Below are 26244 nucleotides of genomic sequence, written 5' to 3'. Positions count from 1 at the left end.
CTTTAGCGAGTGAGGTAATACCTAAGAGCCTGAAACCTTATTCAATAGCAGCTGAGACCAAGGTAAAAGTTTAAATTGTCTGGAGGACTTTGATATTGGTAAAAAAACAAACATAGAAGGACATTGCAGGAAATGTCCATGTTTTTCTCTCTGGTCTTTGATAAAAAGAGACATAACAACTTGGCATTTTTGCGAGTGGGATTACTGCCAAGTCTGATACCAGGAAGGAATTGCTGTCTGTCTAAGCCATTAATGGCGCTATCGAAGGTGAGGATTTGTTTGAGACAGTGGTTTTGACTAAAACCTTGTAGCCTTGCTTTCTGCAGATGGATACTATTGTCAGTTTCTGTCAAAAGCTCAAATGAGGGGCTGAATAACAGGCAGTTTGAGATAAATAAGGACTTTTTTGAGCTATGGATTATGCAAAGCTCTTCCAAGAATTAAAGTATAGAGCTGGAAATTACCATAATAGGTCCTGTTTAACATCTTCAACCTAAGGTCTGGTTCTAATTTCCATTGTGAATGCCATGCACATTGGTTGCTAATAATAGTAGTTGATAATTTACTTGGCGTTGTTGTGCTCATGGTGGTGGAGGCTTCCCTGAGCATAACAAAAAACCAGGGACGGCATATACATAAAGTTTAACTCCATGGAAACAAATCTAGAGTTAGCGATGTAGTTTTTTTTCTCTTAAACAAATAACAAAAGACAGTTGTTTCATCAAAAGCTACATTTAAAATTACACTTACAGTCTGGATGAAATTTGTATTATCTCTTTCTGATAAAAATAAAGAATGAAAAAAGAATTATTGGCTGTCATTACTGGTTTTCTCTTCAGGCCTTCACTGTCTTCCTCCAGCCAAAAGTATCAGCAGTATTTCTTCAGCCTGTAGTGTCTCAGCAGCCACATGCATTTGTATTCACTGACTTGAGATCTGTCTGTATACCTGGTTAGTGATGCCCGCTTTGCCTCGCCGTCTTTTATCCGTCTCCACCAAGAAGCAGGGAGTTTTTGGAAACTGATCACTTTCTGCTCCTCCTCACGGGAGCTCCAGTACCTGCCCAGCTCGCTGTATGAGCTCAGACTGCAAATTTATACCTTATAACCTTGATATGTATGTTTCCCAAAGTTCACATCCTTGGACTCAGAAAAAACCCCAGTAGAGTCAACAGTAACGTGCACCGCAGGGCTGATGTTTGAAGATTGTACATTTGGATATATGTGTTAGTGGTGTGTTCAATAGTGTCTTCGGCTGAAAGCAGAGAATCTGATGGTGTCGAACTCAGCTATGGGAGTTCACGTCAGTTCAGTGTAATACCGCCGGTTTTATTTTTACAAAATACTTTACTTGATTAATACTGACAACTTTTTCTTCTACTGCATGTATTTATTCAGCGATATAAAAGATTTCAAATAAAAGCATCAACAAAATGATTGATTGTTCTGCTTCTAACTCCTTCTGTACAGTAAATAATACAAAATGTGCGAGGTTTCCATATTAATTACATGACCAAGTCATAAAACAACCGAGACCAGGCACAGTATTTAAATGTGGAAGAAAATTCAACGCTGTAGTAATCTTGGACAGTTCAATTAATATTTATGAATGTGAGCCAGTGAACCCCAAAGCTAAAATCCAGACAACCAGTACTATGTAATATATGTCCCCTTTACTGCAGCAGGTCTGCTGTCAGAGGATGGGGGACTGACTCTGCAGTCTGACTCTCAAATAGCTTTTAGGTCTTTTACACCAAATAGGTTTCATTTCATAAAAAAGTGCTCAGAGCCGAAAGACGAGCCTATATATCCACTGAAAACAGCCGCGGGCACTGTCACGCTGTACACAAAGTTGGCTCATCCATGGTTAATGGAACGGCTCCAGGAGGTGTCACTTGATGTCAACAAAGATTAGTCTTGTCTCTCTTGTGTGCAATTTCCAGAGTTTCTCATCGCTGCAGAGGTGGACGGAATGAGGCAAGGTTATAGAGACATTTTGCATACGTAACATTTCATTCCATTCAGGAATTTAGTTTTTCCATTTAGTGGCTGCAAGCGATGCCGCGGTATTCAAGGTTAGACTGTAGTTTCATTTATGTTGTTACAGCTGACTGATGGGACTTTTAACAGTGTTCATCCAGAACAGCTAGAGTAAGAGAAACAAATTATTACTGTGAAGGGGAGAGAAAGAGTCACAATTATAAAACTATTTCTCTTAAAATGTTAAAAGACGATTTCAGCCAAAAACTCTCTTAATATTTAAACCATCTCCTGGCCAGAGAAAGTCTGTGTGGGTGAACTTCAGTGGCATAGTACTCGTTATTGAGATTACAATTTCTGAGTGAAGTAGCCAAAGAACTGGACTGAAGTCAAAAACACAAAGACGTTACACGAGTCCTCTCCTGTTGATGTGTCCTACACTGAGTTGATGAGACTCAGTGTCCATTTATATTTCAAAGATTTTCAATTATGCAGCGCCACCCTTTGATAGGCGTCGTGTAAAGGTCAATTTGGGCTTCACACATTGAAGCTTTGAGTAATTCATTTGCTGTGGCACAGTCATTTTTCTTACTTGCAGCAGAACGAATGAGGACTAATGTGGTCTGCCTGCAGTGTGTTGTAAATTCTGGTTTGTGTGTCTGCACTGTGTCACTTTCTAAATGATGTGTTAGCACGTGTTAACAAACTTTTTATTGAGTTGGAATTAAAGTGCATAGAAGATTCACTTTAATGCAAACAGGGCTATTATAGTCTGGATATTTTGCCATTCACACACGCACACGCACACGCACACACACACACACACACACACACACACACAGTGCATCTATGAGCCAGACTTTATCACACATCACTCACACACTGCTGGCACAGTCATCAGGGTAATTTGGGGTTCACTGTCTCGCCAAAAGACGAGCAGGGGATCAAACCATCAGACCTACTGGTTAGTGGACAACCCGCTCTTTCTCCTGAGCCACAGCTGCCCAGGTATTTAAAACACTAACAATGAACGCACACTTTTGAGCGAAGTGATCGATTAATATTTACTTTCCCTTTCTGCATTATATTTTGCTCTGGATATTCAGTCTTTTCCTTCTTCAAGGAAGCTTCTGAATCTTATTTCCTGATGTCCTGATGTGTTGCAGCTGGTTGGCCAATAAGAAACATTGAGCTTCCTCAGCCATATCTGACTGAAGTCTCAATGTATTTTAGTTAACGCCAACACAGAAGGTCCAAGAACAAGTTCTGTAATCTTTCTGTTTTTTGACTTACAGTTGATATTTTAGGATTAATTTGGGATTTAAAAACATGTCCTTGCTTTTATTCTCATTCTTCTTCCAGAAATGAATAGAATGCTGACTTTTGAGAACGATACTTATCCTCCCCAGTCACTGGCACTGTTGAACTGGGCAGCCTCAATGTAAACTGCACTGCTGAAAAGCCACAGGCACAATCCGAAAATCCTGCTTTTGTAAAGGGATGGAATCACATCATCCTCGTCACTGTGACCATTGTTGTCGCCCTTGTTGTTGTTTCTGCTTCATTATGCTTCATTTCATCAACCCATTCTTGGTGACACCCACCTCATGGTGTTTATTGCATCAGCAAGATTATAACCATCATCATCTGATTCATAATCCGTCCGAGGACTCTCACTTTGACCATCCCCGTCTCAGGCAAATGGGGCAGGGTGAGCGATCATTCAGGGTATTGGAAGCAGGATACACATTTTCTGACGTGAGAACAATTACCTGGATCCATGATTTGATTTAGAGCATAAAGGATGCTGCATCCTGTAAGGTCTAATGGATTCAGCTAAGTAACTTCTTAATGCCTTTTCTGGAGAGCGTTCAAAACCTCCATTGGATTTTCCGTTCCCCCCTTGCCCCAACCTTTTCACTGTCTCTGAGATTCCCTCCATCAATCCTCACCCTGCATCGCTCGCTCTGATTCTTTACCCCTCACTTCACCCCTACTTCCCTTGCCGCCCCTGTCTCTGCCGTCTGGTCTCACGGCGCCAGGTTGGTTGAATATGAAGCTCGCTTGGGCGGCTGCAAGACAGCGTGGAAGTGTCACTAGAGAGGCAGAGAGAAAGGGTATAGGAGATAGCGGTGGATTCGCTATGCACTGCCAGTGGTATATCTGATGCTCTGTCAATCACAAGGTGTGGATCCGCACTTGATATTCAGTGTGTTATGTTCAGGACGGACTTTTTTCACTTTGACTCTGCTTCAGTTTGTGAAAACGTTTAGACTGAAGTGAATAGACAGACAGCTAACCCCCACTCTTACCCCAAGACAATTGCAGTGCAGGAGTGTTTTGCTTCTAGAGGTTTAAGAGGTGAAACCACATAATTGGAACATGCTGCCATGTTGTGACCATGTGTGATATAACATGAAGGAACAGTGAAGAGAAATTGTCATGTTCATGGTGATGTTCACTGCAGTGTTGCCAAAGTCTTTCACAGTATCTGGGTTGTCTGACCAGAAAGGTTCTGAACAGTATTTAAAGATGTATGAGAATCTTCAACTAGTTTAAATTCCAGGCAAGTATCGTATAGAATAGTTAATATGATAACAAAAACATTTTATTTTCTACTCATTATTCTCAAGACCTTCCATGTGTTTCTAGGAATGTATCAAAGCAGTAGAGAAAAAAAGAGGTGCAATTTGTTATGAACTGTTTGTTCTTATGACTGTTTTGAGGATCAGATTCAAGTTTAATGGGGAAATTATTTGAAATGAACATTATGCTGTTTGAGAAAGCAGATAGTAACATCTTATTATTGAAGGATTAGACTGACTTTCTGTTTTGAGCTGGTATGTAACTTTTTCTTATGTTACAGAGAAAAACTGGGCAATTTTGTTTTAGTAGTCTTAAAAGTGATCCCAGTTTTTATCTAGAGGCTTGTTTTTGCATCTTGTGATACGGAACACCAACTTATGAACAACTCAAACACAATAATGATATGAGTTTGGCTGTGTGACATGATTTGGACCAGAAAGCTGGAGGCTTGTGTAGAAAAAGGAGGGAGGGAGACAGATTTGACATTGGTCAGTTTTGGAAAACAACAATAATCTATTTAGAGCTAAAGATTAAATATGTAAATAAAAACCATCATGCACATGGACCATCTCACAATGAGTGATCGCTGGCATATCACAGCCATGGCTCGAGTTTTAACCTACTATTCTGACAGAACATGGCATCAGAGCTGCAGACTGACATCATCATCCAGTTTTCTGTTTACAGTTTAAGTAACAATAACAAAGCTGCTTCATTTATTTTAATTGCACAAAAAACTTCTAAAGATTCCAGACCTTCACGGAAATGTATCTGGAACTGAACGCAGGACTACAGCACAATTAAAGTTAATGTTTCCTGAATTCTGCTTAATCAAGTTACAAATTAAACTTGTGAATGTGCATCACACAGACAGTTGGAGAAATCATGGCAAATCAAGCAAATAACCTTTTTCTTCCCAGAGCACCACCAAAGAGATAATCCAGCCCAGATCCCATTAGAGTTTTCTTTTTCACATCTTGTCAACTCTGAGTCCAATATGTGCTGGCTGGGAGTTATATCACCATTCCTCACAAAAATGTCATGGTCTCATTAGCCTGCTGTGGTAGATGTATTTAAACCTGGACCGCCCGGGGTTGTGATATACCAGATTACTAATAAAACAGAAGCCCATGATGTGGAGTTGAAAATAACAATAAAAGCTTTTCCTGGATGCAGCACATAAAAACTCACGAGTTGATTTTGTGTGACAGAGAAAATAATCACAAACCTTCTATTGTTGTTTTGTTGTGCGATAATTGACGACAACAAACTGCAACAGTCACATTGTGTGTGACAGAGAGATACAGCTCTGTGTGCCGTGGGTTCATCTCAATATCCTACTTTCTCTCTCTCTCTCTCACCCTGCCGTCAAAACAGACAAAATGTCAGAGCCTCCCAACTGAGCTGTTTACAACATTTCATGGTTGTGAACAGCTCTTTCCAACAGCCAAGTGAATCGGACTTGAGCAAAAACCTAGGGGAGAAAGTTATATATGCTGTGAATATCTAGAGAGAGACAGAGAGACACAGTCAATATCCAAAGCGCCTGTTTAGAACCCTGTGGAATGTTGTGTTCGGTTAATGCTCCTCAGATGAAGAGAAATAAGTTGCATCCATTCATAAGTAACCCTGAATGTGATTGTGCAGTTAGTCTCTGTTTTTGCAACAGACAGCTAGAAACCAAGCAAATATTGCAACACCTCCCCCTGCTGGATCTACTGCAGTGAGATGAGCAGATGAATTATGGAGGCGTTTTCTCTCTCTCTCTCTCTCTCTCTCTCTCTCTCTATCGCTCACTCTATCGCTCTCTCTATCGCTCTCTCTATCGCTCTCTCTATCGCTCTCTCTATCGCTCTCTGTCTCATTAGTTCCTTAAGCTCTTACTCTATTACGCTTACCGTTTTTCCCTCATTCAAATATCTCTTCCTTTTACAGCACAACTATCTATCTATCTATCTATCTATCTATCTATCTATCTATCTATCTATCTATCTATCTATCCATCTACAATAATTAGGTGGTGGGTGTATAGTCAGGGCGCCAGATGACACAATGTAAAACAATAATGGCTGGTTGAAGGGGAAGAATGCATCGCCTGGGGGTGGAACAAATGTCAACAATAACAAATTACCTCAGCATCAGTATTAGTGATGTGTGTGTGTGTGTGTGTGTGTGTGTGTGTGTGTGTGTGTGTGTATGTGTGTGTGTGAGAGAGAGAGAGGTATATAATTCCAAGCACAGTACAGTATACATTCAAACCACACAGTTTGGTGTGGAAGCAGCCCCGATACTCTACTTTCTTAAATGTGACAGTAAAAGAAGAACCCACTAGCTCAAAGTCCTCCAGCTTCTTCTGTGTTTGAGAAGGAGAACTTATGAGAGAGAGCCTCGGGCATACCCTCATGTAATATGGAGTCATTGCCCCTAAACAACAGTACTACATCTGTATTTGAAAAAAGGAAGACATGTTTCCCCAATATTTTCCTAAATGGCCCGCTGCATCCTGAAATCTCAGAATCTCCAAACATTGGAACATTGTGACAGTGTTGCTCAGGAAAGCTGCTTTAAAAAAAATAATGAATTGGACTCTGTGAATGTCAGACTTCTATCTGATGCTAACAGATAGAATCCTGGGTGGTCTTTAAGACTGGTATCTTGTGCAGTGCAGTTACTGTGAAATAACGTCTTTCATTTTTATCATTGGCGACAGAACAACCAGTGGACTATACTTCCACATCTGTATGTTTGTGTCACACTGCACTGATTCACTGCCATCAGAGCTCCATGTTATTACCACTGTCAAAAAAACCAAAAAACATAGGACACTGAGCTGGCACACACGTATAATCACAATCTACATGATTGCCCACATTATGTATATTTGGAACAAGAACTGCTACAAAGTTCCTTGTAAAATGATGCAATGTTCAATCCTTCAGTTCTCTCGCTCTGACTGGTTTTAGTGGAACTTTAAATTGAATTGTTGTTTTCTTTCCACAGAATAAGCTCTATATCTAAAAACTTTATAATCACATGGAGGAAGGGTCCTCTCTGTGCAGGCCTCCATGTTTTTTTTACTGTCGTCAAACTAAAACCTTTTGAGTTTTTATGACAACTGAAGTTCACCACAGGTTCTCCTTCATGTTGGGGAGGGGAGGGTGAGATGAGGAGCATTCAGCTGCTACATGAAACTTCACCTCTAGATGTCGCTAAATTCTACACACTGAACCTTTAATATAACCAAACTCACATTCAACAGAACATGAGGTCATATTTACATACAAGTAAAAAATAATTCAACTAGAATGGAACTCAGTAGAATGCATACATCTGCCAACAGCCCCTTTAAATTCCACACCGATTCCGCCATGTTCAAATACACATCCAATCTCAGCGACACATTAGAGGTACAGTTACAGGTTTGTAGCACCACAATGCACACACTTAAAAATATCAGTCCCCTTTTATATATGATTTTATTTTTTTTCAAGATACAAACATTACTTATTGGTGAAGGTGTGGATGCCCCTTTGTTCAGATTCAGGCTGAAAGTTAAGGGATTCTTTCCTGACCCATGTTCCAACCTTTAACCAACTAACCAATAATCAAACAAATGGACAGGGGTGAAAATGTAACTTCCCTGGTGGAGATAATAAACGTGATCTGTGGGGCATGTGTTTCTGCGAAGTCCGTGTGTGCTCGCAATTCCAAGTCTTTCAACTAAAGCTCTGATCCCCGTGATTTTGAACCTGCAGCATTATCTTCCGACTATGCAGCTGCTATTTGGTCTGTTAGGAATCACACTGGAGGACATTACCATATGCTTTGTTTTGCCCCTCTTCTGATCAGGATCCATTTGCCTTCCCCGTCATTTACGTCTAACCTATAACTGTAGATTGATTCTTTAGCATCCTGTGAATCCCTTGAGAGGTGATGTGACATATGTTGATTCAAAGCACATCGTCTATCACGGTTTGATTTATGGTGCAGCACGTACAGTGTGCTGCACCATATACAGCACAGTAGATTGAGAGCCAACACATACATCTACAGATAAAAGGCTCTTGAACAAGCCCACGTTTTAACACTATGTGAAAATATTACAACAGAAAAGTCGTCTGGTTTTCTTTAAATGACTCTCCTCGTAACCACAGAACTTACAGAATAGCTATACATCCAATTAATGGTTCACACTCTGCTTCCTCGGTCACACTCCGTGTTATCCTGTAAGTTCTTTATTGATTTATGCTCTTGAGACTAGAAAAGCACTGGCCTCATGAGGAAATTTTATTTTGTACATGTACAAGCCAATACATTTAATAAGGTTACAGCTGGCACAGTGTCGCAGTTTAGGAAGTCAGTTCTGTGCAGTAATCCCCAGTAGAAAACAGGCCAAAACTCTTTCTGAAAGTCCACAGTGAAAATGATCTGGAGGAAGAAAATGTGATAGGGAAGAAATGTTATGCTCTTGTGATTGAATTTGATAGAACTTGTGCCCTTTGAGCAGCCATTTTCCCTCCCAGAATAGATGGTTTCAAAGGGGCAAGTCATGGAAACGAGATATGATTGAATGGCAATGTGTGGCTGAGCAGAAGTGAGCTTCATAGCCTTTTGAACAGCGGAGCTTGTTAGAGATATGCGTGGCAGCTATTGGTTTTGACAAAGAACATCCGGAAGGCCTTGAGGAGAGAAGGAAAATTGGGAGGAATGGGAACAGATGGAGGGGAGGAAAATAAAGAGAGGGATGCTGAGTGAATATTACAAGAGAGGAATGAACACGAGTGATCCCTATAGAATCCCTGAAGGGTGAAACAGTGCTCAGGTTGAACTGGGGGCGCAAGACAAAGAGGAACCGAAACCAGGTTATGCTTGAGCTGACCGTGGTAAATGTGGGTTTACAGCGTGATTTATGGGAGTGAAAAGGAGAGGAACACAGCCTTAGGCAGGACACACACACACCAAGCACACACAAATGCATGAAGTACATATGAGCGTAGCATGTAAACATCGACTTTCACACACAATAACCACTTGATACAGAATCATAACTGAGCAAGGTGAAGCTGTAAATCTATTTTGTTCTTTAGCTTCATACCTACCTGTGGACAAATTGTGTGTTTGCCTGGTGCCCAGCAGACCTTCTAGCTGTGACAGGTGCAGCACAGCAGCTGCATCGGGCCAATACTATACAAGCCTACTGGAGCCTATATTAATACAAGACAGCTGACAGCACACACATTCTGATAACACCCTGCACGGAGAGTAATTTCCACCAAAAAATGGTTCCAAACAGCCTCGCACTGAACAAAGCAAACACATTGTCCACATCGGATCCAAGAGTATTTATACTTTGACCTTCAAGAATTAGGCAGTGTTTACTGACTGTGGAGCCAACTAGCTTACTGCAGCAAAACTAAAGCCAGGGACATTGTTTGGAATAAAGAGAATTCAAAACTGCAAACAGGTCAAATTTGTTCCACATAAATCTGGTTGTATTGCTACAAAGAATGGATTGTATGCTGCAGATATGGTCACCGAATCCACAGGGACCTTGATACAGCCGCACAATGGCAGGAAATGTACTGCAAACAGATGTTCTGCTCATCATTTTAATGAATGTACCGATTTAGTTGGTACAACTTGAAAGATTCTTCATCCAACAGTTATTGTAATTATTATTCCATTCCATTATTTCACAAGAGCAAAACTAATTGTATTTCAGCACTGGTGCAAAATATCAGGGGGCTCCATAAGCCTCTATTGGTCTGTGACTCTTATTAACTGGTGGGGTTGAATTGGTATATCTGTTAGGAATCAGAAAACCTGTTAATTTCACATTAAAGCCCTTTTAATGGAACAGGCCACATTTGGTGATGAGAGTCATAGAAATCACTCCTGTGTTGTCTGGTATTAAATATACCCTGTATTGTACCAAGCTGAAGGCCTCTCCTCATTCAGGATACTTGGCCGGCAAGTGGAAAGTAAACAAACGTACTCAGATGGCAAAACAACAACTTTTAATTATGTTATGTAAGTGTCGTTATACAAGGCAACCCTACATAGAAACTGTGTGTGGGCCACGGACAGGGAACGTCATTTTTTAGATAACAATGAGGCTTTTATTTTATTAAAGTCCATCACACATTTTTTAGATGTGGAGGAGGATGGAAGAGGCAGAGCTTTGGAAAAAAAAAAGGTAATAAGATGTTGAGAAGTGAAGGATGGCGAGATGAAAGAGGAAAAGAACAGGGCAAAGCTGATTAGAGACTTGAGAATATGAGTAATTAGAATATGTTTCTTTGGGTTTTACTTCAGTTGACTTTACGCTTTATTACATCTCAGCTCTCTGATCAGTCCTGGGGTTTACTGAGCCATTTTCTCAACTCAGTCTCATCCTATTCTACTTCTTCTCTCTAGGGACCCCTCCTATATAAATTCTTCTCCTGTATAGCACAATCCTTCCTATAGTTCACATTCTACTGTAGTAACCCTTGTATTTCCCATTTGCCTTCTTTTCACGTCCCCCTTTCCAATTTTTCTTTTTTCTTTGACTTTCTCTGCCTCTGGACTTTCACTTGTCCTTGTTGATCATCTCCTCCCTCACGTTAGTCTATCATCTCAGCCCCCCCCCCCCCCCCCCCCCCTGCACTCAGTCCCCACTCATTTGACCCTCAGTTCACCTTTGGTTATTTGAGATTGCCCTCTGCCGTTCCTCATTTCAATCTTGACACGACTTCACTCCACCTGGAGAGCTGAGTAACAACACATCAATTGCAGTCAAAACCGATGGTGTGGTTGAATTGTAGATCAGTGGTTAGGCCGACCCCGTATGTCAACTTCAAAACACCGTGTGAGATAAGGACAGAACTGTGGAGATAAGGCACAAAAAATGCTCTGGTCTGAGAAAGTCCATTTAAAAGGGCGAAGACAAAGAGGAAGTTTGTATTCTAATGAGAGCTGCAGAAAGAAAGACTATACACTGATGATGTCATGATAGCCTGGAGAATATGTCCTATTCTTATGCCTGCCATCACCCCGTCTTTCCTCTGGACTGACGAGTCTTGCCTTTGGCTGCTTCCTCCATTATTAGCTGATGCCCAGTATTTTGCAACCAAGGCTTAACGACTACCTCATTCAGATAAACCTGTCACTGTGGTGGCTCTGCAAATGTCATATTATGTGACTAACATTATCCCTATTGCAAAAGAATAGCTTGTGGGTTAAAGTCTGCATCGCTCATGCTCCCACGAGCTGGTCCGACCATATTTAAGAGACGCCATTTTCTGTGTTCGTTGCAACATTATGCAAATAGTAACATCCCTCAAGTGGGACATCTTTTTGTGTAGCATTTGCATCCAAACACATTTGAGGTCGATCCTTTCGTTACGTGAGGCTGTGTTGTGTCCCGGTAATTTGTGGAAATCTCATGCAGTGTGACAGAGCCCCTCAGGGAGACTGGGTCGACATCCAATGAGGCTGAAATGAGTTCAGGAGTTCAATTTGCGGTTGAATGTCACAGAAAAGACAGCACAGGAAGTCAAATCAGAAGCGTTTGATGTATGTGCTGAATTCACCTCTCACATTGTAGAACCGCTGCTTTTCTCTGGTGAGGAGTTTTTTTTTTAGAAACACCAGACAGGTGTTTGCCATCCCCATGGAGGAGAGTCCCTGACGGCGAATTCTCCCTGGAGCAATCCAGAAAATAATTTATTTAAGTGTCCTAAGTCCTAGTCTTTAAAAAATAACAAAAACCTTTTGCTTAAATATTAAACTTGAACAAGTGACCATGTGTATTGGGAGAAGTTAACCTTGGTAATCAACTTGCAGTTAATTACGAACTCTGTTCTCCAGTTCTCCTCAGCTCTGTGTTTTAGACCCTTTTTTGCTCATTGTTTTGGTTATACTTCCTGCAGCTTCACTGTTCTTGTCGACAGATTTATTTAATCTCAATTCCAGCCTCAGCAGGGTCAAGGCTCTGATCTCCACACATCACCAAATAGTTACCTGCAGACAAAGTTAGCAGCAGTTTGGTAGTGGTGCATTTAGGAGATGAAGAGTCTGGACTTTATAAATATTGGAGTGGAAAGGCAAGAATGTATGTTTTGGGTAAAAACTTGCCTTTATTCAGAAATGTTGTTAATGTTTTAATTCCTTTCAACTACTGTAATATGAAAGCACATGGACAGATACACCAAAAACCTGCAGTGGGTTCCTCCTCTAAAGGTTGGTGTCACCACCTTACACTACTGCCTGACATTTTGCCATCATGGACTAGACATTTCATTTTGATCCAAGCTTCTGTTCAGGAAGAGCTTTTCACAGTGGACAGAAATCATGATGCAAATGGATGCCTTGAGCCCAACCCTGTATTGACTTCTTAAGCCCTGCTGAGGAAAATAAATGACTAATTTGACTTTTTGAAAATAACCTGGGAAAAAAACCATATTAGGGTGAGTAGATTCTTTTGTATTCAAACAGTTTGTGGCGCATGAACACAATATTGTTAAAAATATAAACAGTAGTGTCCTTGAGCACAGAACCTTTATAACATTAACATTTTCTTTCAGTGAACACCAGGTAATTATCTTTTGTATGTATTCATTTATTCATTTCAACTGAAGGAGAAAAACAAATCACAAATCCCGATACCTGGCCAAGTAATCTGTGAGTCTTCCAAAGGGTAATTGGGGGAAAGAGAGACAGTAGGCAATGGAAAAAAAGAGTGAGACGCTGAAGCAAAGGGACAGAAGAATGAGCAAGCAGGGAGAGAACTGATAGAAATCTATCTTAGGAGATGTGAGCCCCTGATGTGGCTAGAGCCTGAGGATTTAGAGCCTTGAGAATTGGACGTAGCACAAGGTACCTGGGACATGTATGAGAAAGACAGAGTGACTCCTCCCCCCCTTTGGCTGATCTGAAGCCTTCGTTATCTCTGTAAACCTTCACGAGAAAGATATGTGTATGCGAGATGCGACATTTATTCTAACATAATTCATTTTGGGTGCACTATAACAATAAATGCCCCAAAAGGCTCCCTCCTTTATTCCCAAAAAATTCGATAAAAGATGACCACCTATATTTATATGTATTACAGATGCCCAATACAATATCTAACTGTCTCTTTCCTAATTGATCCAAATCTATCAGCTCGCTAGTTACCACCACCTACAGTACTGGAGTAGTCAGCCAACTCAGATTTATATATAAGCCCGAAAAGCAATCGGATCAGTGATTATTTTGGCCACTAGAGATGTAAAGCAGCAAAACAACAGTGTTTTAAATTGCATCTGCCTTCCTTGTGTATAGGAGAAATAATACGAGTCTTTCAGTATAAGTGTTGAAGGGATTGGTTGAAGCTTCATAAATTCCTGCAAAAACAAGATTCATGGACAGACTCTAAATGGAGTTTCTAGGAAAACTAGAAGACGGTCGTAAAAAGACTGCCAATATTTATCCACACAATGCTTTTGTCAAATTCAACTATGTCTAATAATGCATATCGAAAGAAAAAAAAACATGGTAATCTGTGCCTATGAGGTTAAAAAGTGACAGACAGAGAGAGGGAGGAGGAGGAGGAGAACCAGGCAGAGAGAAAGAGAGGAAAAAAACCCTCTACTTTAGCTGCTCTTCTGCAAGCGAGAAGCAGCTTTATTACATAACCGTCTCAGGGCTTGGCAGCTCACATGCTTTTAAGGAAGAAGCGCACGTTCCCCTGCACCTAAAGTCTCATGGCAGGGTGGGAGAAGACGGGGATGAGGTGGAGGCTTAAGAAAAGAGGCAGGAGAAGAAGAGGGGAAAGAGTGAGGAGATAAGATTGTGATAAATAATGAGCAACAAAATTCAGACGTCAGTTTGAGAGATGGTTGGACTGCTGTTTCTTTATGGCTTGAAGACAGGCATCATCCAGCCACTGTGACCACCACTAATTATATATATAATATATATATATATATATATAAATCTAATCATAGTCATCATAGTATTAAAGCTTTCATATGTTCTTCATTTGCTTTTATTTTTGCTCTGTATCGGCTGGAACTTTGTGGCTCGTTGGAGACTGCACTGATTTAAAAAGTTGGTTGGTTCAGGGCTGCACCACAGTCACCTTAATGTGAACGCACCACAGCCGCTGCATTTCATACAACTCCCTGATCCCCTCTCCTGTTTTTATCCTCACCACTGCTGTTAAATGAAGAGGGGGTAACATCTTTTAGAACATTGGATGCAGGTAAGGGTAGGGGTGTGGGGTTAGGGTTATGGTTAAGGTTACAGATTCAAGGGTTCTGACTTCAGCATACATTGGGCAAACTTCAAACAGCAGCCTAGCTGGTGGTTTAACTTACTTCAGCAGGCGAATGCATGGTATAATGTTTGCTATCTTTGGTAACCAATTCTTGGTTTAGTGTTTTACCTTGTAGACACTCACAAATTAGTTTACAACATAAATTACAGCAAATTATAGTGATGGTAGTGTTTAAGGTCCAGAGAACAAGATTTAGGTGAAAGGGAGAAATGTTATATGAAATAACCCTTTATGTTTTCACAAGTGTGTAAAATAGTGTCATTGTTTTTATCTTTACCTGAGAATTGGCCCTTATATATATGTAAGGACTTTATATTTCAGGAGCGAGTCGTCTCTACGGAGGCAGCCATGTTTTTAACAGAAGCCCAAACTAAACATCTTTATTGTTTTTATGACAACTGAAGGCTACCACAGGTTCTCTTCATGTTTCATGGAAAGCGAGGGTGAGGTGAGGGGCATTCAGCTGCAACATTCATCTTCTCCACTAAATGCCACTTAATCTTACACACTGAACCTTTAAACATGAAGCGCATAATGACACCAGATGAAAAGTTTAAGCATAATCAACATGTTTACTGTTCAGAGGTTTATCTGTCCTAAAATTCCTTCGGTCTATATGGTAGATTTTGAAGATATCTCACTGGATGATGAAGACTTTGAGCTGTGGCACTTCAGCAAAAGATTGGGGATCCCCAAAGTCAGAGGGATTCAGCCTTTGGGAAACACATGCCTGCCTGAATGAAATTCTATGGCAACCCATGTAAAAGTTGTTGCGAAGTGCTGGACTGACTGACTGAGGAACAATTCTTCAGTCTAATCTCGGTCCGAATAAAAATCTTCGTCTGTGTTTTAAAATACAAAATTGATATAGCACATTTAAATGGACATTTTTTTTCACTTATGATCAGTGAACTTCAAACGGACCAGACAAAGACATACATCTCTGTCTGGCAAATCTGTAGCACAAGGACACAGGGATAGGCAAGACTTCACTTTGTTTTCTTTTTATTTAAAGTCTAATGCAGAGAATCAGATTCTACAGGGCCATATCATAACCAAAAGAAACAAAAGAAAACATTTACAGAAGGTTCACCGTTTCATCTACATCCATCAGAACCCTTAGTCCGTGTCACTGAACTCAAACACATTCCTGTGTACAGTATGCAGGTATGTATGTTTGTGTGCATCGTGAAAGTGTATGGTTGTCAATGTCCGTGTCCGTGTGTATACAGTCTCTAATCTCTAATTTCTCTTACCGTTATCAACTTTTGTGCTTTAGAAAATTAGTATTTTTTTACATTTCAGTGAAAATCAGAACATATTTTGCTTGATAAAAATACAAGAAAAAACTCCAGTAGGTATTTAGGAATAACCAAAAACTCAGTGTTGAAAAGCAAGTGCTGCTGAGAACTGCAATGGACATTGCATCAAACATAAGGAAACAAATGAGTGACGTGCCTACAAATGTGATATTTACATGGGTGCTCTGCATATGAGTGTGAAGGTAAAAGTTGGAAGCTCATGATTGCACTGTGCCTCATATTTCACATTCCCTCTCTCTGGAGCGTAGTGTAGCAAAACCAGACCTGGCTCAATGTATATCTGTAAATGGTCTATGGCATCTGTTTTTGATCCTGCTTGGAGTGCAAGATAGGGGGCGTATCAAAAACATTCCCAGCAGAAAAGTGTACAAAACTCACTTTTCTCTTCTCAAAATCAAACTCTCTGGCGCTCCCTGTTTTTATCATTGAGCTTTGGAAAGCAGAAAAAAAAAGATCCATTTTGCAAAATAACATTTCATCTGCCTCAATATCTGTAATGACAAACAAACTCAAAGAGTGAACAGAAATATTATCAACAAGGTGATCTTGTTATAGTTTTTCTCCTGGTATCTCAGTCCAGTCACTTTATTGCATGTCCCTAGAGGAAAAAGTGCAATCAACAATGAAAGACATTTTCTCCTCAACCATCGAAAAAATCCAAAGCGCAAACAAAAGAGATAATCCACTTTTTTCTTTGTCGTCACCCTGTTTAGCCATGGTTGGAAAACAAAACAAAAAAAGCTAATGGTTTGCACAGCTGATATAAAAGCCAAGCTTTTTTTAATTTCTTTTTTTTTTTATAATAGCTTGGGAATCTGAAACACAATGATCAGGGAGAGAAGGTCGATGACGTGGTTTGAAGCTGTCCTTGCATAGCACAAAGCTGACTACATAAATGTAAATGTTATTGTTCTTCTAAATGTGCAAAATGCATAACAATAGGTTGATAATACAAACAATATTCATCATCATCTTAGCTAATATCTTCATTAATATAATCAAATACTGTATGCATTATGTATTTTACATATGTATATATATTTTTTCTTCATGATAATAAACATACATACAATAGTTTAGAATTCAAATATCTTTATACAACTCTTCACCCTGAACTTCTGCAGTTCCTTGACCCTCTGCTTGTAGGTTAAGTGGCTGTGAACAGTAGACAGCTGGCGTAAGCCTGCAAAGACGTCTGCCATTAGGGGACAGGTTCAGTATTAGCCATAATGATGATGCAAATCATAACAATAGCAACAACCACCAATGTCTTTTTGTTACCCTCTGGCGATAGTGTGATCTCTTCACCTCAGTGCACAAACACACAGAGAGTTCTTTCATGCTTTTGGCCTGTTCAGTGCCCTGTAAAACATATTCCAAAAAAAAGCACGCCCAGAGCCCATAATGCAATACAATGCACCCCCACTCTATGGCGAGGAATGTGGAGATTTTGCAGAACAAAGATAAAGCGGCAGCCAAATGCTTCTGAACCCCGGATGTGCGCGCAATGCGTTTGATACATTGAGTAAATCTAAATAATTAGTTTGATCTCTATGTACAGCATACTGATGCAACTACAAGTACGAGGGGTCAATGTAAAGCTACAATGGATATCACCCCCAGACTGAGTGTCAGGTTCAGTTCCTAAGAAAAGCCCTTGCTCATTAATATTGCTACATTAACATAATTTAAAATGGACCGTTCAGAAACTTTAACGTGCCACATCAGAGAAGAAGTGTTTCTCTAAAGCGTGTCTTTTCTAAGAATTAAAGAAAAAAAAAAGAGCAAGCAATGTTCAAGACAAAAAAAAACAAAAGCTTTTTACATTTGCGTTAGTTTCTGTTGTTTTTTTTCTTGGAAGGGGGATTGACATCATGCTACAAAAATATATTCATCTTCGTCACTATCGTAGAACTACAAGACAAGTCCTCTGTGCGAAAACACAGCGCCGGCTAAAGTAAGATTACAGTGCCACTTCAACTCAATGTCTCCTCCCTCTCTTTGTCTCTTTCTGTCTCTGTCCCTGTCTCTCGCTGTTGCTCACCAACAAGCAGCAACAAATGAGTCCAAACGGCCATGTGATACTGAAGGCAGTGTAGCTGGTACTTTCTGAGTGTTATGTTTTAAATTTTCGGCTGAAGGGAGACACAGTCGGGGGAAACAATGGGATGGAAAATACAGATGCGCCATCGATAAGCAAAGTAACAGCCATCACACCTTCAACTCGGTAAATCGGTAAAAGGCACTACCTTCTCAGTGTGCCCCATTCCTCTTTAAGCGATGCTAACTGTACTCCGCGATAAATGGCGTTAAAACGAGGCCGTGTCATAAATACTCAAAAAAACCAAACAAAATAAGTAAATAATACGTGTTTTAATTCTAAATGTAAAATGCACTCCAAGATTTGAGATGATTCTTTTTTTTTTTTACATTCTTACTCATAACTAGTCAATCTCAGTTTTACACCGGTGATGTTGCTGTTGTTGCCATCAGTGTATACACAAACACACAGTTGAACAATATTTTACTTCATCGTGAAAGCAGCTTTGAATGGAAACGCTAACTTGGTGAGAAACAGTCACTTAAGCGTGAATTAGACCAGTATATACTCTTTTTGTAGAAAGTATCATAAACAAAATCAAAACAAAATGAAAATAAAAAAGTTTACTTTTCCATGTTTTCAATAAACATACCCTTTAGTTACATTTTGCAAAGCTTAAACATAATATTGACATCTCTAACACTTGATTATATTTACAATGCTTTGAAAGGAAATAAATATTTTCAATGGTGAGCACAGAGATGATTGGATTTTTGTATTTTTTTATCCCTAAATAAATGGTGTGTCCACTGAGACATGTTTTATTGCTATTGCAGAAACCCTAACATATTTTGAAGAATGAAATAATCAACCTCATAAAACATCTACTAGAGGATGGAAGATATTTTGACAAAGACTGAGCGTAGCATTTTGCTTCTGATATCAAATAAACTAAGCCATCAGTCAATGTTGATCAGTATTATAAATACATTTTTAACGTAAACAATATGATGCCTTGCCCATGCATATACACAAATATGTTTTTCCCTGTCTGTGATACCATGTTTAAATAAAATAGAAAAAAGCAGAAACAAAAGAAAACAGGTTTGGGTTATGTGCAGTTGTAGAATAGCATTCTCTTGGCTATATGTTTATATTAGTATTTTCTTGGTAGCATTGTCCCAGAGCTGAACAACACCCTCTCAAAAGTCAGTATTGTTATCCTTCTTTTTTCCCCTCTATTTTCTTTTTTCAAAATCTTCAAAATTTAGGTAAACATAGAAGCAATGCAACGACTGGGAATTCAAACCAGCATGGACACCATGTTTGTCTGAAAATAAACATTTTTTTTTTTAGGAGGAATAAGAAAGAAAGTGAAATAATTACAGATATAATTTAAAAGGAATGAAACATGGATTAGTGTGGATTCATTCCCTGCAGTTTGGGCTTCTTATTCAAGTAGGTTGCCCAGTAGACCAAGTTAAAGGTTCCAAAGAGCAGGGGGAAGGCTATTCTGGCAATCCTGTCTATCTTGCTCACACTGTTAAATGTTTTCTTGGCCTCTGGAGGTTTGGGCTTTGGCTCCTCCTTGGGCTCGGTTGGGGGTGGCGGTGCGCTTTTGGCAATAGTGGCCAATCCAGGGTCCCTGGCAATATTGGGCGCGAAGGCTGTAGCAGTGGCAGCTGGGTAGGCTGTGGTGTTGTTCTTCTTGAGGAGGGACTCCTTCTTCTTCTTTTGCTGATTTTGTTTTTGTGGGGAAAATATTTGGAAAAGAAAAAAAAAGGACAAAGACTTCGAGTTAAAGCTTTGACTATACATATATATTTGTATATTTTACAAAATTACAAAAGTGAATGTGTCATTCAGCAGCCTGGTGGCCATTCTGTAAAAATTATCCATATTACGCTGAGAATTGTTATTTCCTCACCACCATATAAAATTGCATTTCTAAATATAAACATTAACCTCAGCAATCTAAGAATTAATATTAACTCCTATTTTTTTTTTTTTTAAATGCTGGAGAGCAGGGAAAGCTCTGCGCTGCTAACTGTAGCATTGAGACAAGTGGAGCAGAAAGCACAAGATGAACACTAAACTATTCATGTTCATGTCATGTTACTCAAATTGCATTTTCTATGAGATGAGCTTGTGAAAACAACTGAATGTTCCCTGCCTTGGCCTTTCTCCCTCTGCAGCTAAGTGCTAACTCTCCTGGTGCAAAATTGTAAACAGGACTCCATACATGTAATTTTTAACATTTATTTTCTGTGACTGGTGTCAGGTCTTATTAGGAGTTCATCTAATTCCTGGAAACACAGTCACGTGCCATATAACAGCTACAAGCCATAGTATGTCAAAGCTTTTGTTGGTTTTCTCTGTGTTTGTAGGTAGACATTATAAAAGAGGGGCCTCACATACCTTTTCTGGCACCACACTTTTTCCATCCCAGGCGTAACCCCTCTTGGTGAAGTAGTTGACTGTGGCAAACTCGATGAGGGCCGAGAAGACGAATGCATAGCAGACAGCGATGAACCAATCCATAGCTGTGGCATAGGCCACTTTAGGGAGAGAGTTCCTGGCACTGATACTGAGTGTGGTCATGGTCAGGACAGTGGTCACTCCTGCAGGTAAATACAAAGATCAATACATAGTTAGCACATCTAAGATCATATAGCTGCTATCATCACACTCACCGGTGTATCTCTCCATAGATAAATAAAAATCGGTTTCTGGAAACGTCCAACCTCATGAATGTTTATGACATAAAACATTTCTAGAGGAGTGATGTGCTGTAAAAGTGAATTTACTGTTGACATAAGCTACCCTTTTGCAGTAAATTCAAAGTATTTGCTAAAATGCTGAATGAGGAAGGTACCATGATATAGGGACATCATATTGTGCATGAAAAGTGTTTTTTATATATATTAATAAATCCAATGAGCCTGCAGTTCACTCACATTAATCTATGTGAGCACTCTTGCAGCTTGTGCTTTTAATAGACTCGAAAGGTAGAGATCTCTACGGCTGCAGCTTAGAGATGCAGTTATAGCCTCAGAGATACTGCTGCTGATTAACAGCAGGAAAAAAATAGGCTTTCTCACTTAATTTGACCTCCACACCAGCGCCAAAGCACTCACAATAAAATAAATCACAGTAAACAGTCTTTGTCCAAGGTGCCTGAAATAAGGAGTGCATGCCAGTCCTGGAAAATCAAATGCAACATTAGCTTCTGAAAGCTAAGACCCTGCACAGAGAGGGAGAAGAACTGGGTCACAGCGCAGCTAACAATGCGGTGCTCATCACAGAACAGGCTACTGCAGATGTTTACACACCAAATAACATCAGCCTAAGGAGCAATCACTCCAACAATTCAGCCCGGGCTATGATGTGGGGAGGTGAAGAACAGCTGGCTTGAACAGGAACTATGAAAAATGCAAAGAGGACCCTCCCACACACATGCTGTGTGTGCAGAAAGATGTTCATATACAGTACACACATGTACATGATAGCCTCACATACACACTTTAATGTTGAATAGATCCAAAGAAACATCTTCTTATCCGCTTCTTAAGATTTATTCTGAACATCAGAAGACGATCTTGTCTGAGTTGTCCTTCTCTCAATTCTGAGCCAACTTTTCAACTTTTAACTTTCAGTGTGACTTTCCAAGCCTTTGTTGATCCAGACAATCAAGTTTACTCTAAATAATATTCAAGAAGATGAAAGAAAATCTTTTTTTGATTAAAATATGAGAAAAGAAGAGGCCACCCTGCAGAGGCTCGACGGGAACAGCTAACAACTGAAATGAAAAACTAGCTCTGTGAAGAATATGGCTCAATATCTGCAATGACTATATCAGAGAGTTGTTTATTCAACTGTCAGTCAGTACTGTTAGGATCTATTTATCACCACTGCTCCTCTCTGTCAGTGTTTCCTTCTATTCACTTGATTGTTATGACTTTTCTCGACTTCAAACTTTCTCAGTTTTGTCATGTTTGTGACGAACTAACCATCAATCCATGTGCCGACTCTCCTGCCTCTGAAAGACCTCAGACAAAGCTGCTTAATTGGTGCTTAACTTAATTCTATAGTTCTTTTTCTATCGGCTTTTTAATTATTTACAAAGAGTTAGTGTAAAACAACGGTTGCCACATGGTGACCCTGTTATATTTGCTCAGCAGAATCAACAATAGTTTCAAGAGATTCAAGTGGATTATATTAACTTATCGTTATGTAATGTTTCTGTTATTGCGTCCACCACCTCCGAACTGCAAACACAGCTAATACTAAGTTATTACACGTGTCCTGTTCCCCCTCAGATTTATGGACTCTTCCTCCTCTGTTCTACTGAAGTGTTAAGAGATGAATCACTGACTCCTCATCCTCCCACTCCCTTTTCACATGGTTTTGGCATTGTTGACTCTGGTGCTGTGACATGAAGCATAAAGGATGATTATTACGTTCTCATTAGTCAGAGCCAAATAAATGATTGGCCATTAGCCATAAGCCAACAAGAAACCTCTGATGGATTCACTGCATCTGAATATTAGGTACAGAGGGTGCGTGGTCATATATTCCTGGTGTTCGTGATGTCTCCAGGGGAATAACAAAGTAGGTCAAAGATATTTATTCTGAAATAATTTGTTGTTGAAATTTTCATCGCATGGTCATTTAGAAAAGGTCTCGGATAGATAGTCAGTTTAAATGGATTAAAAAAAGGACACAGGAATTATTAAGAGCAACACTTGCTTAATCATCGCACATACTACAACTGCACTTAGTACAGCTTGAACAAATGAAAAATATGAATTATGATTCCAATTAAACATCCTCAACACAGCTCGACCTCCTGCTTATGTGATGTGCACAGATGGAGAGGGAGGATGTGAAGGATAAAGGTAGCCACAGTTGAATTCAGACACTGAGGTGTAAAGCCTGAAAACCATTTTTATGCTATAGTCAGTTTGATAATACTGTCATGTGATGTCATAAAATCCACACCTTGTTCCGCACCCCACCCACTGCTAAGTAGGGCATTGCATTGTTATGGGGGTGCATGGCAGCAGGAGATATGGAAATATTAAGTCATGCTTACTCATGTTTTCATACCAGATTTTCAAACGCCTCTATCTCAGCTCAGATTTATATTCATATACAGCTAATTTGTTCAAGATAAATGAGGAAATGGGACGCAGCTTTTTAAACAAAATGCAAATCATTAATATTCTCTGTTCGGTGAGACGATTTGTTTTCTACATCCCACAAAAAACAAATCTCATGCTGTGCTTAACACGGGCGAAAATCCAAACACTGGAGCCGCCTGAAAATGTTCCAATACCTCTCATTTTCTTTTTGTCCTGATCATGTGCTTTCTCTACAATATCTATGACAACCAAAGTTGATGCCATTTTAAGTTTGACAGCAGCGTGTTAAGATTTCTGCTGGAGTGCAACATTAGCATTAAGGTGTCACTGCTTTATGAGGTGGGTGCCAGAATAGTCTCCGTTGGAGCACAGCCAGCGCGAAGTGATTTCGCCAGCAATTATGCATACTCATGGCCTCGGCAGGTGCTGGAGCACAAAAGAGACAGCTCACATTCAGTGCGACTGTCCTTGTGGACTACAGAGCTAAGAAAGATGAACAAGTATTCAAAAGGACAGCTGTTATTGGGAACAACTAGAAAATCTATATATATGTCCAGGGGAGGATGAAAGCCTGTATAAGCATTTAGAGACATGTGAGGTGCAGCAGTAGAAAGGTATGAAAGACTGTGAATGAAGTTATCACATTACAGTGTTTAACCTGTATTTTGTTTGCCTGTAAATCAGTTCAATTTACTAGAGGATGATAAAGGCAGCACCACTGGGTATTACACAAGTCCTTATAAAAGCATCCCGATGCTTGGAAACATATATACTTTACTGTGTTTGATAAGCTCTGTTGTCATGGAAACACGTCTTCCACCTCCTCCAACGTCTTAATACCATGAGAGAAGATTTTTTTTTTTCTAATTTCAAAGCTTTGTCGTGTGCACACTAATGTGTTTGAGTTTTATCTTTTACAATCATCTGCATGTATATGTGTGTAAAGGTGGGCAGCCAGGTTTGTGTTTCCCATCGCCCGTGAACGATCACCCCTTTGTGTCCGTCCAGTGACAGCTCTGCTTAGGAATCATTTAGAACATAAGCGAGTTGATTCATTAGAACATGACTCAAGAGCTCGGTTTAAATGACTCCATTTGACATGTTGTAACTAATAGACTTGAGGCTTTGAGGGCTGTTAATGAACAAAGTCACTGATCTGGAAAGTTCTAACTGGATTAATAGCGGAGTAACTCAATTCTGGAAAGTCCCTTCCACTCAATTTAGCTCAGTTTGCACAATCAGCGACACTTGATTTATATGATACATATCTTCTAATAAGATTTTAGCCCCTATTTGTGGATTCACTCTCAGATACACATATATAAAATAAATACATAATAAAACAATCTTTGGAGAAAGATGATGCAAAAATGCAAATATGGTGAAATTAAATTATAGATTTAAGGTGATCAATAACAAGGTGAGGCAGACACATCACTGCAGCCTCAGCAAAGGAAAAGTTTTACATGACTTAATGTCGGAAAATTGCCCAATGTGCATTTTTAAAGAATAACGGGAAGAAAATATCCACTTGGTTAATGAGTTTCTGACACAATCAGGTGAAGCGTATAGAGTTTTGATTTAATGTCAGTCGGTGTGATCAGTCTGATGGAGTTTTAGTGCTCGACTGTCTTTAGCAGCCTGTGGATCAGAAGATGAATTGCTCCAGACGTAGATAAAAATAAATGAATGGGCTCAACTTTGTTTGTCCTTTAGGGTCGAACAAAATTTTTCATCATATGGTGAAAAGTATTTTTTTTTATTGCTATTAATGTAATTGATCACTCTCATTATAAAGTGCTCCAACGTCAGCATCTGATTGACAATCCTTCAATGACAGGCTTCAGCTAATCTGACCAATCTCAGGCAACTCCACTACTCAGCGACTGGACCACGGCCAAACCGCAGACACATCTTTGTGGGGGAGAGTAAGCTTACAGGAAAATGTCTGCACTCTCTCTCTCTTCTCTTCCCTCTCTTCCTCTGCTTCAATTCCTCCTAATTCTAGACAGAAATTTGCTTCTGACAATGTTTTGACTGAGTCACAATAAATCTATCTTGACAATTAAAATCTGGGATGAGGTCAAAAGTTTATTGTGAAGTGGGACGTGTGCTCATTTAAAGAACACATACTTTTATAAACCTGCATCGAGGCAGGTTGCTAAAGAAGACCTTGTGATAGGGTTGCTGTAATTGAACTATATGTTCACGCACCACTGCTCCTGAACAATGATGGCACAGATAATACCTGCCATGCTTTTGCAAAGATGGAAATGCAATGTCAGAGCCTGTAAGAAAGCTTTTAGAAGACGCTGGGGTGGCTGTTCAAATGCAGGGCTCTCAATTAATTTCAATTCAGTTTTATTTGCATGGCGCCAAATCACAACATATACTTTCCCAAAGCACTTTACATAGGAAGGGCAAGAACTTACATTGTTATAGAGATATATATATTTCCCACAATGAGTGACCATGCACTTAGCCACACTGGAGGAAAAAAATCCCTTTTAACAGGCACTTTGACAGGAGAGACCCTTATTGGATGTTAGGAAAAGGATTTCAAGAAATACTGAAATATGAAATATTTATTATCAAAATGTTCCATCTTGATCTCCACTATATCTCTACATACCAAACCTTAACGTATCCATAAAAACGTATTACGCTATTTTAGTTGTTTTTATTCATTTTGTGGTGAAAACAAATGGAACACTATGCTAACACAATTCTGACTTAGTCTCCATGTGAACATTTTGTGTGCACTAAACACTTCAATATAAAATGGCATTTTTATAGTGTTCCCGGATGTAAATCTCATTTCCAGGATTTGTGTTTTTATGGGGACACGTGGATGATCAACTGGATCTTA

The 26244-nt window shown here is 39.6% G+C and overlaps 1 protein-coding gene and 1 long non-coding RNA gene across 6 annotated transcripts in view; one reads left to right on the top strand and one right to left on the bottom strand.

The window, feature by feature from the left end:
- The window catches only part of LOC109635834 (uncharacterized), a 278978-nt gene that overhangs the window by 247509 nt on the left and 5225 nt on the right, over positions 1 to 26244 (top strand). The window lies entirely within an intron of this gene.
- The window catches only part of gabra1 (gamma-aminobutyric acid type A receptor subunit alpha1), a 28221-nt gene continuing 17833 nt past the window's right edge, over positions 15857 to 26244 (bottom strand). For all 5 annotated transcript variants that reach the window (XM_069539603.1, XM_069539604.1, XM_020097013.2 and 2 more), the window contains 2 exons: positions 20650 to 20852; positions 15857 to 19968 (listed from right to left, as the gene is read on the bottom strand). In XM_069539603.1, coding sequence (XP_069395704.1) covers positions 19648 to 19968; positions 20650 to 20852 — 524 coding nt within the window. In that variant the 3' untranslated portion in view covers positions 15857 to 19647. The remainder of the gene's footprint in view (positions 19969 to 20649; positions 20853 to 26244) is intronic.

This window comes from Paralichthys olivaceus, chromosome 15 (assembly GCF_024713975.1).
Source record: "Paralichthys olivaceus isolate ysfri-2021 chromosome 15, ASM2471397v2, whole genome shotgun sequence".
NCBI lineage: Eukaryota > Metazoa > Chordata > Actinopteri > Pleuronectiformes > Paralichthyidae > Paralichthys > Paralichthys olivaceus.
Note: the sequence above shows the minus strand (reverse complement) of the source record. Positions and strands in the feature narration are given on the sequence as shown.